The sequence below is a fragment of the Hyaena hyaena genome, unplaced genomic scaffold (assembly GCF_003009895.1).
Source record: "Hyaena hyaena isolate Hyena2069 unplaced genomic scaffold, ASM300989v1 scaffold_431, whole genome shotgun sequence".
In the NCBI taxonomy this organism is placed as follows: Eukaryota; Metazoa; Chordata; class Mammalia; order Carnivora; family Hyaenidae; genus Hyaena; species Hyaena hyaena.
Window position 1 is genome coordinate 508138 of NW_024081055.1, and position 11920 is coordinate 520057.

At 42.2% G+C, this 11920-nt stretch overlaps 1 protein-coding gene across 5 annotated transcripts in view; it reads right to left on the minus strand.

The window, feature by feature from the left end:
• Positions 1-11881, minus strand: part of AP3S1 (adaptor related protein complex 3 subunit sigma 1) — an 87022-nt gene extending 75141 nt beyond the window's left edge. For 4 of the 5 annotated variants that reach the window (XR_005531806.1, XM_039252588.1, XM_039252587.1 and 1 more), the window contains exon 1: positions 11684-11881. Coding sequence is in view for 4 of the 5 variants with exons in the window: in XM_039252588.1 (XP_039108519.1) it covers positions 11684-11752 (69 nt within the window). In the remaining variant the exon portion in view is untranslated. The remainder of the gene's footprint in view (positions 1-11683) is intronic. The other variant, XM_039252585.1, reaches the window with a different exon arrangement.
• Positions 11882-11920: the final 39 nt, after the last annotated feature.

Sequence of the window (11920 nt, forward strand, 5' to 3'; positions counted from 1 at the left end):
ATGTCTGTCTCTCACTCTGCCCCTCCCCAACTGTGTTCTGTCTCTCTCTCTCAAAAATAAAAAATAATAATAATAAATAATTTTAAAAGTAAGGGTATGAAGACTAAGCCTCAGAGCAGTCCAACATTGAGAAATCATGAAAAAGAGGACCCAGTAGAGAAAATTCAGTGAGTGAGGTTTCTCTGCCAGGCCCCTTCCCAGTAAGAAGTCTGGCTAGGGACTTGGTGAGTGCGAGTAGGCCTTACTTTGTCCTGAGTGCATCAAGAAGGAGCGATCAGGATGGCGCAACACTTAAATCCCAAACAAGGAGGGAAGCCCAGATACTCAATTACATTTCTTAAGAGAAAAACCCTCTGGCATCTTCCCTCACAACCTATAAAAATGTATGAAAACCGCTTAGGACAATAAAGAAAGTGCTCAATAAAGGGCAGCTGTTACTGACACTCTAAAACTTCCCAGTCACTATAAGAAGATATTTCCCAGTTTCGGTGGCAAAGATCCTAGTTTGTTTTTTGTTTTGTTTTTGGTTTTGTTTGTTTGTTTTTTAATTTAAATAACATACAGCTGAGAAGGTGACAGACTGAATTCAAAATATTGAAAGAAAGAGAGTCTGAATCCTGGTGGTGGCCAAAAGGTATGAGAACTTAAGAACAAGGGAAAACTGGCCAGGGTTGCGGGGAGCTGGAGTAAGAGACCAAGACAATCCAATGAGTAAAGAACAGTCTTTTCAACAAATGGTGCTGGGAAAACAGCCACGTGCAAAAAGAATGAAGTTAGATCCCTACCTCATGTCATATATAAAACTAACTCAAAATGGATCACAGATCTAAATGTAAGAACTAAAACTACAAAAGTCTTGAAAGGAAACACAGGTATTAATCTTCATGATCTTGGATTAGACAAACCTTTCTTAAATATAACACCAAAAGCACAAGAAAAGAAAATAGGTAAACTGGACATCAACATTAAAAATCTTTGTGCTATAAACGGTATCATCAGGAAAATGCCAACAACCAGAAGAGAAGCAAATATCTGCAAATCATATATCTGATAAGGCCCTTGCATCCAGAATATATAAAGGACTCTTACAACTCATTAATAAAAACACAACCCTGAGGCGCCTGGGTGGCTTAGTCAGTTGAGCGTCCGACTTTCGCTTAGGTCATGATCTCGCGGTTCGTGGGTTCAGGCCCCGCGTTGGGCTCTGTGCTGACTGCCAGCTCAGAGCCTGGAGCCTGTTTCAGTCTGTGACTCCCTCTCTCTCTCTGACCCTCCCCTGCTCACGCTGTCTCTCTCTCTCTCCTAGAAATAAACAAAACATTAAAAAACAAACAAACAAACAAACAAAAAATACAATCCAACTTATAAATGGGCAAAGGGTTTTAAAAGACTTTTTTCAAAGAAGATATGTAAATAGTAATCACATGAAAAGATGCTCAACATCATTTGTCATGAGGAAAATACAAATCAAAATTGCAATAGATGAACTGGATACCCACCAGGATGGTCACAACCAAAAAGGGACAAAACCGAGAGTTGGTAAATGAGGATATGGAAAAACTGGAACCATCATACACTTCTGATGAGAATGTACAATGGTACAGACAATTTCGAAAACACTCTGGCAGTTCTCCAAACAATTAAAGATAGAGTTATCATATGACCCAGCAATTCCACAGCTAGATTTATAAGCCCAAGAGAAATGAAAACAAATGTCCACACAAAAATGTGTACATGAATGTTCATATCATTCTTCATAGTAGTCAAAAGCGGAAACAACCCAGACACCCACCACCTGATAAAGAGATAACAAAGGTGGTATATCAGTACAATGGGGCATTATTTGGCCATTAAAAGGAACATGTGCCAACACATGCTCTAACAGTGAATCTTAAAAGCATCATGGTAAGTGAAAAAAGCCAGTCACAAAAGACTACACATTATTAAATGAGAAATCTAGAAATGATGAACTTCTAGACAATGGATTAGTGACTGCCAGGGACTGGGGAGTAGAAGGGACTGGGAAGAAACTGTTAATAGGTACTAGGTTTCATCCAGTTTGATGGAAATGTTCTAAATTTAGATTATGGTGTGGGTCATACGCACACTGAGAATACTATAAGTTGTGTTGAACTGTACACTTTCGGTGGGTGAGTTTTATAGCATGTGAATTATCTTTTAAAGATTAGGACTTTCGTTAAACAAAAAAAAAAGCTGGGGCAAGTTTTACAACTGTCTCCTAAAAAGTCTCCTTATGAAACCGCTCTCTGGAATAATTTTGGAGGACTCTGTATTCTGTAATAAGAAAGAAGTTCATTCTAAAACAAAGCCTACAGGGGCACCTGGGTGGCTCGATTGGTTAAGCGTCCAACTTCAGCTCAGGTCATGATCTCACGGTCTGTGGGTTCGAGCCCCACATCAGGCTCTGTGCTGACAGCTAGCTCAGAGCCTGGAGCCTGTTTCAGATTCTGTGTCTCCCTCTCTCTCTGACCCTCCCCTGTTCATGCTCTCTTCCTCAGAAATAAATAAAACATTTTTAAAAAAATTTAAAACAAAGCCTATAAAGAGACAATGCATTCTGCGAACATGCAAAAAATATTTGAGAACAATCTCTGGAATATTCTACAGTTTCATAGCTACATAATGTTCCAATCAATAGTCGGAAGTAGCAAATAGTAATAATAATACAAAAAATTACTATTAACTATGCTATTATTAATTACTTATCTGTATTATGTGTCAGCCTTTATAAGTACAGTATTTCCTTATTTAATCTTCAAAAAAAAAACCCTATTCAAAATAAAAGTCCACAGTAACAGGCTGGCTAGATAAATTATGATACATTATACAATGAACTATTATGAAGTCATTACAAGTCATTTTCTGGATATGACACCAAAAGCACAGGAGATCCAAAAACAGGTAAGTTGGACGTTACCAAAATTAAAAGCTTCTGTGCATCAAAGGACATTAACCCTTTGAAAAAAGATACTGCTGTTTGGGTGAAAAGGCTGCCTATGGATTAGGAGACAATATCTGCAAATTATGTGTCCAAAACGGGACTAATAACCAGAATATATAAAGAATTCCTCGAACTCAACAACAAAAAAACAACCAACCAGGTTAAAAAATGGGGAAAGGACTTGATACACATTCCTCCAAAGATATATAGTCAATGAGCACATGATAAGATGCTCAACATCACTGGCATTACACAAATGTAAAACAAAACCACAAGGCGATACTACTTAATAGCTGTTTGGATAAATGTAATGAAAAAACAGAAAATAAAAAGCATCAGCAAGGATGTGGACAAATTAGAACCCTTGTGCATTGCTGGTGCGAATGTAAAATGGTGCATCTTCTGTGTAAAATGGTACAGCAAATCCTCAAAAATATTAAACACAGAATTGTCATATAATCCAGCAAGTCCACTGGGTAGAAAAAAAAGTAAAAGTAGTATAATGGATTAACTAACTTAAAAAGGAAATTCTGACACATGCTACGACACGGGTGAACCTTGAAGACATTATACTAGTGAAATAAGCCAGTCCAAAAAGACAGATATTATGATTCCTCCTTCATGAGGTTCCTAGAGTAGTCAAATTCAGAGAGAAAAAACAGAATGGTGGTTGTCAGTGGCTGGGAAAAGAGGAGAATGAGGAGTTAGAGTTTAATATGTACAAAGTTGCAATTCCTAAAGATGTAGGAATTCCAGGGAAGGATTGGTGTCCTTTGTACAATGTGAACGTCCATAATGCCACAAAACTGCATGCTTCAATGGTAAATTTTATGTATGTTTTTCGATCTGTTTTTTTTTATTTGGGGGGTGAGCACAGGGACAGAGGCACAAGGAGAGACACAATCTTAAGCAGGCTCCATGCTCAGAACGGAGCCCAACGCAGGGCTCGATCCCATGATCCTGGGATCGTGACCTCAGCCAAAATCAAGAGTTGGGACGTTCAACCAACTGAGCCATCCGGGCACCCCTGTAGATTTTTCCACTTAAAAAACTCATAACCATCACACTAAGATACATTAATGACAGGAAACAGCAGAATTATATTTGTGGTAGGATGAACTGGCAATCTTCCCCATTTAATTAGACAGCACACAGAAATCAAAACAATTCGATGGATCTGGCACATGGAGAAAGAGCCCTTTCCTCCTGGGTAACGAAGAGAACAATGACTGACGGTTAAGGACTCCTAAATTACACCAGGCTTCAAACAAGGCAGGAAAGATGGAAATGCTTCTCAGCACAATAACAGAGGTGGTCTACTGGGTTCACATAAACTTTGCTCACCTGTAATTTAAGGTGGGAGATATCTGAGAAAAATAACCGCTTTTCTGAGTTCACAGGTCAGTAGGAAACGGAACCAGCTTGATCACAGGGCTCAGCAGTATAGAGACTGCACAGAATTGGGGCACTTTTCCATTCATTCATCGGGCTGGCACTCCCACCTCTCTGGAGCCTATCGTAGACGGGGCAGAGAATAACTGAGCAGAAGAAAGCACCACTGCCTATCCTGTAGAGGCCAGAGGCATTGCTCAATTGTGCCAACTACAAGCAGGATTCAAGGAGAAATACCCCTTCTTGTGGACAGCATGTTGGGGATGACATCATGAAACTGAAAGAGTTTGGGGGAAAGGGGCTATATAGGATTTGGCATGCAGGCATGATCTGCCCCTGCCTTTCTCTCCAGCCTCATCTCCTGACACTCTTCCCTGGGATCGCTCAGGCTGCCTTCTTGCTACTCATCAACACCAACTTTGGTCCCATGTGAGAGATCGGCACCATCTTCTGCCTGTAATAGTCTTTGCTCAGCTGTTCTCATACACTCCCTTACCTCATTCCGTTCTCTTCTCAAATGTCACCTCCTGAAGACGCTTTCCTTGATGATCTTATCTGACAGTCTCTCCCCCATTGTTCTTTCTCCCTTTTCACGGCTTGATTTCTCTTCACAGACTAATCACAATTCCACATAATTTGTTTACTGTCTATTTCCTGTCCCTAGAACGTAAAACGCATCACGCAAGGATGATATCTTAGTCATGACAACATTAGCTGTTGTTTAGAACAAGGCTATACAAACAAAAAACAGCTATCTGTGGAAGGAATATGGGCTGGGAAAGAGAGAAAGGAGAGTGCAATGGACTGGTCAGGTAGTCTCCAAAAAGACCATTCCTCTCTCAAAGATGGAGTGTCTAGAAATACCTCCCCTCAGAGTCTTGAGAATTTAACACCCATTAGCTAGAATGCCGACCTTTAATTCCTTCTACACTACAATACCTTCCTTCTGCGTTGCCTGATGGCTCGGTGATTATCTGTACTTCAGTTCAAAGGATGTGCTAAGTAGAAGGCTGATAAGGCAGGATGGGCATGGAAAGAATTTATCCCAATGTCAAAGTTTTCTGTGACAAGAGTCTGGAAGAAGACTGGCTCCACAAGGTGGATGACATCTCAGAATCACCTTGCTTATCGGCAGCAGTGAAGAAATCCATAACCCACAAGTACAAAGACAACTCCAAGTGCTAATGACAAGAAAGAATTCTTTCACTTTCCAAAAAAAGTAGCAAAGATTTCCCTTTGGGATAAGAAAACGGAAGGGATCAGTAAAATCCATGCAAATTATTAAAGTGCTATTTACATTAATGTCATTATTAAACATTTTAACAATAACCAGACATGAACATATCTGGTTATTTTAAAGCCACAAACATTCAATAAATCCACCAATAGTTTCAATGAACTCATTTGATATTATTAATGTCTAAAAGGTACACATTTTTCACTGGGACATTATGGGAGGAAATACAATAAATGTTAATCGTTAACTATGGGTGGTGAAATCAAGGATGACCTTAGTGATCTTAACACTTAAATATTTTCCACGGATTCACCAAAAAGGAAATGTATTTAAAAATCAAAATAAGTAACTTAATAATCAACGTTACTAAAGGAACATAACACTGCCACCCTATAAAGAGCCTTACACTTCTCTGAAAGACAGAGGAATGCCCTATAATACTGTCTTACTTATAACCTTCTCACAGAAACTGAAAATCACTGTAATTTTGAGCATTTTATTTCCTTCTTCAGAATTTTCAACAGGTTTAATATTAATTCTTTAAAGGAAGAATTCAAGGATACTACCTACAAAAATGATATTAGAATCTGAATTTTTCAATGATACTTTGATATAAGGAATACCTTGAACTCAAATCTTTTGTGCTACAGTGTTCAGAACCACATATTATCAATATGTGTGTCCTGATATCAACCACTTCAGAAGCAACATAAAATTACAGGAAAAGAAATAATAGTATCCAGTCAAAAGAAATAACAGGTACTAATCAAGAGGGAATAGTGACACTTGTTTGCCTACCCAACATCCACTCCTCTCTTCCATGTTTCCAAGAGAATGCTAATTTCATTCACGTTTCCCCCCCATCCTCAGCTCCCAGGGCAGATCCTGAGGAGTATAAGCTGTGATTTATCTTGGGCAGAACTAACCAGACTGGAGGGGAACTGCACAGGACTACTCCAGGCAGGAGAACAGATCGTACTGTCCTCACAGACTACAATGATCACCACTGATTTCAAGGAGGAAACCAGCCTTTGGATGTCAACTGTGCAAGAGTAAGGCCCAGAAAAGAGAGAGAAACTGGATCTGTGATGAAGTCATCAATTTGCTGAAACAAATAATTTTGGAATCTGTCTACTACTCTGCGCTTTCTATTATGGATCCTAGCACGGTTCTTTTCGAGCAAATTTAAGTCAGGTTATCCATAAAACCCTACTTATATAGTCAAAAGCATCTCAATTAACATGTTAAGAAATCAAATCATTTGGAATTCTTTTCCTAACAAAACAGCTCAAATGGTATATGCTATTATGTATTAACACCTTAATCCTTACAACTGTTGACAATTATATTTTGATCATAAAGAGAAGTTTAACTATCCCATCTGCCACGCTGTCTTAAGAGTCACTAAGAAAAGATATCGGTAAACAATGATGCATCTTTCTTAAAATTTTTAAAAGGAAGGGGCGCCTGCGTGGCTCGGGTTAAGCGTCGGATTCTAAATTTCAGCTCAGGTCACAAGCTCACAAACAGTGAGATCCTGCTTGGATCCGGTACACATCCTGCTTGGGATTCTCTCTCTCCCCCTCTCTCTGCCTGTACCCTAGTCATGCATGCGTGCTGGCACACACATTTGTGTGCTCTCTCTCAAAAATAAATAAACATTTTTAAAAAATTTTTAAAGGAGAAAAACTTGCACATACTTGTAATTTTTACTTTTCACGTAAACCAATTCAAAAAAGGAAAGAACAATCTTAGTTTCCTTCTAGGGCCTGTATTTAGTTGACAAACAATAATAATCTTTTTAGCTTCTAAGACAATTGAGGCAACTCACATATGCAACAGTTTGCAACTCAGTATGAACAATGCATGCTCTACGTGCAGTCTTTTGTATCTGTGGAAACTACCATAATTCATACAAAAGAAAAACTCTTTTACTTTATTTAAAGCGATGTGTCATAGTTTATTAATAACACAGGAATCAAAACCCAAGGGTTTTATTTCTTTGATGGCTATGTAAAAATAAAGCTGGCTTATGAACTATACATCCCATTAGTCCTTTATAGTAATACACAAATACCGCCAGGCAAATATTAAAAGACTAAAGTTTATTGTTGCCAAGTTGCTGGGGCTGAACATCAATTAGAGAAACAATTAAACCAAGGAAAACGTTTGAACTTCTGCAGTTATAGCTCAAGGATACAGAGGGCAGAAACATGAAGTGATGACATTCTGAGTTCACCCTTGAATTCTTAACATGTGACTCCAGCAAAATGAATAAAAAATTTCAGTTTAGCGAAACAGGTGTGTGGCTTCATCTACATCAAACCTCACAGCACCTTGGAGGAACAATCAAATCTAAAAATCTACTACAGCAGGAAAAGGAAATCTGCACTACTAAAGAGTAAAGATGAACATATAAATTGCTCTATCATGAGGAACGATAAACGAGAAATGGAAATTCAGTGCAGTAAGAGACACTGGTTGGCAAATGGTTCAATAGTTTTCCAAGTGCTCACTGTTCAACCATTTCTGTTGGACTCAAATCTCTGTATCTTATCAGGACCACACTCCTAGGTACTGCTTCATAAACTCAAAACTGTCAATATTATGGAATATATACTTCTTAGAAACTTCTTCAACATAAAACAGAAACCGCTGAAGTAACAGCTATTTCACCATTGCTTTTATCCTGAAGACATGAATTATTTTCATTATTTTTAATATTTGGTTATTTTTGAGACAGAGACACAGAGCGCAAGTGGGGAAGGAACTGAGAGAGAAGGAGACACAGAATCCGAAGCAGGATCCAGGCTCTGAGCTGTCAGCACAGAGCCCGACGCGGGGCTCAAACAGCTAAAGTAGGAGATCATGATCCTACCCCAAGTCATATGCTTAACGGACTGAGCCACCCAGGCGCCCCCTGAAGGTATGAATTCTTAAAACCTCTGGTTAATGAAGGACAAAACGTTAGAAGTTGGAAGGAGCCCCAGGAAGTCACTTCTAATCCAGACTCCACATTAAGCTAGGAGAATCCAATGAATCTGTTAGGCAAAGATTTTTGAGAACTTTCTACATTCAGGATTCAATGGTGATTGCTGGGGGTGACACAGATATATGTAAAACCTGATCCCTTCTCTCAAGGAATCTATAGGATGCCCCAAGCAATTACAGGCTGTGAAACCGAATATTGTACCATTAAGAAAGATAAAAATAAAACCCTAAGAACCATGAGGTGTCATCCAGCAAGATAATAATGGTTCAGGAAATGCTTACGTGATTTTTGAGTTAAATGTGGCACAGAGGTCAAATCTGGACATCTGGCAATGGAAGGGAAGGACAGTCCAGGCAGTGAGAAGAAAATAAACTCTGAAGCCCTATACAAATACACCTCGTTTCCGAGGACTCTTTCCTTACACAGTCTGCTTGGGCCACACCAGGTCTCGGTGTTCTGGATCTTCAAACAGGCATTCCATCCTCAGGGCCTTTGCACCTGCTGCTTCCTCTGCAGGAATGACCTTCCCTTAGATACCCATAGGCTGGCTTTCTTAACTCCTTCAAGGCTTTGTTCAAACGTCACCCTCTCAGTGAGAACTTCCATGACTCCCCTATTTTAAATGGTCATCCTCACGGTCCCTGTCACCCCATCACCCATGCCCACTTTGTTTTCTCCACAGCACTTACTACCATCTGACACAGTATGTGTTAGCTTTGTCCATCCCCTGCCGAAAGAGAAGTTATGTTTGTTCATTTCCAAATTTTAAAACAGCAGCTGGACATGGTAGACATAAAATGAATATATGCTGGCAAACTGGCTAATGGGATAAATGAATAAAAAAGATTTCTGCCCTCCAACAAGTTCCGATGTAGTGGAAGCAAATAAATGTGACATTATTCTTTTCTTTTTTTAATGTTTATTTTTGAGAGAGAGGGAGAGAGAAAGAGTGTGAGCAGGGGGCGGACACAGAAAGAGGGAGACACAGAATCCGAAACGGGCTCCAGGCTCAGAGCTATGAGCACAGAGCCTGACATGGGGCTTGAACCTGCTTTCCACAAGACCATGACCAGAGCCCAAGCCGACGCTTAACTGACTGAGCCACCCAGGTGCTCCAATGTTACATTATTTTTGAATGAAAAAAAATAGTTGGCAAAACCCAATGTATAAAAGACTAACGTACAGAAAACGCTCCTGGCATCCTCACTTCTCCACGTCCAGTGAGCACGAGGTTCTTCTCACACCTCTTAGCTCCCTGTCCCCAGTAACACTGTCACTAATGCAACGGCCAAAAATGACACCAGAGTCGCCGCGACTGCCAGAACGGTCTCTTCCTGGATTAACCTTCCCTGTCACCTCCAAGTAAAGGCCTTCCCGGATTAACCTTCCCTGTCACCTCCAAGTAAAGGCAAAAGGTATTTCTAATTCATTTTTGGAGAAGAGAAAGATGTATTCTTGGATTTCCAAATTAAATACGTTTTTCTGCAGATGTTTAAATTCTGCATTACACGAGTGGTTAGTCTGACATTACGAATTTCCGTGAAACTTAACCGTTTTGAATAATGATTACTTATTAGGCATAGGTATAAAAAAACACACTTCGATTTCTCTACTGCAACGTACCTTTTCTATATTGCAAATGGACAACCAACACAACATGGTTAAGAAAAGCCTTCCTTCAGTAAAGGCTAGTACTGTATTTTAGGCAAATGGGTAACAATGTAAAGTTAAGGATATTTTTCTTCCCAGTCCAAAGGATCAACTACCATTTTATTCTGGGTTGAAAAATGATGTTGTGTTCGTGAACAGAGCAGGAGTGTTTGAATGATACCACACACGAAAACCAAGCCGGAATAGGAGAAAGTATTCTTTTATCGCTAGCAAAACAAAACCACTTAAGAAAATGAGGAATAAGCTCAAGATTTCTCACTTCAACTAACACCTCCACAGACTGCATTATCCTTTTCAGCAAAGCGACATTTTCACATTTAATTTTTAACGGCAAACAATCCTTTCCATCTGGGGCTTATCTGCAGAGAAGTGTCAGCCTTGGCACGAGTTCAATCTTTAATTGAAAGTCCATTTCTGACTCTAAGCAAAATGCCCAAGAAGACCCAATACTTGTATCTCTCCACGAATCCCAACACTGATAGCTCAATTTGATGTTCTACCCGGTGGTGAATTTTGCCCCCAGATGGGCACCTACGTCTGTAACCTTCCCTCGATCATTAATTATCCTTACTCCCTTAAAGCCGCCTGCGTTTTTTTCCCCAACGTTTACACTTGTCAAAAGAGTTTCAGGAATAGGACTATTCCTCCTAAGTGGGAGGAAAGCTACAGATGAGGGCAAATCCCCTTCGGCAGGGAAATGCCAGACCGGCAAGCGGACATCGTTAACTTTCAGGTAGAGAGAAGTCGACCGTTCTGAGCGGCCACACGTCGCCACGCCAGTTATTGCAGGACCTAATTTACTGCCACTAGGGGAGAAGCCCGAGGGAAAGGTTAGGTCCTCACATCTCATTTTCTTTAATAAGGAGACACCTGAAAGTCACACCCGGCGGCCGATGGCTGTATGGCCAACACAGGGGAAACCGCACAGGGCGAGCGCTCGGCCGATCGCAGGAAGCCAAGTTCCGCGACCAGAGGATTACGGGGGGGGAAACAGCAGCCCATCTGTCCACAGGAGGAGGGAAAGAAGTCGACCAGGAAAGGCTGCGAGTCGGGGAGGTGGGGTTCGGCGCGCACAGGAGCCGCGGGCGGAGGGAAGGCCGGGTGGGCTCGTGGGCGCAGGGGGGCTACGGCCGCCCAACCGCCGAGGGCCCCGCGCCGGGCAGTCCCCAGGGCCTCGCCCGCGCCGCCGGGGAGCCACCCAGCCCACGGACGGGCGGAGCAGCCGCCCGGGCAGAGCCCCGTCGGATCACGGGAACGCGGCGGTAGGTGGGCACCTGGCTCACGCCCGGCGGGAGGCTGACAGCCAGGGAAGCGCGAGGTGGCCGGGGCGCGCGGAGGGCCGAGGGCGCGCCTGAGGGGGTCGCCCTGAGGGCGCTGCCAGGCGCCAACGACTCCCCGTCTCGCGGATCGGCGGCGGCGGGATACTCACGTAGGGCTGGTAGAACTTGGAGAGCCGCGGCTTCCCGTGGTTGTTGAAGATGAGGATCGCCTTGATCATGGCTGAGCCGGGCCGACCGGGTGGGCGCTGGGGGCCAGGGCGGGGGCGGGCGCGCGAGCCTCGCCTCGGGATCTCGCCGGCGATCCTTCCCCACCCGCCCCCTCCCGCACGCGCGCGCGCGCGCTCCCGAGCCGCGGGGCGGGGCCGGGGAGGGGCCGGGGCGGGGCC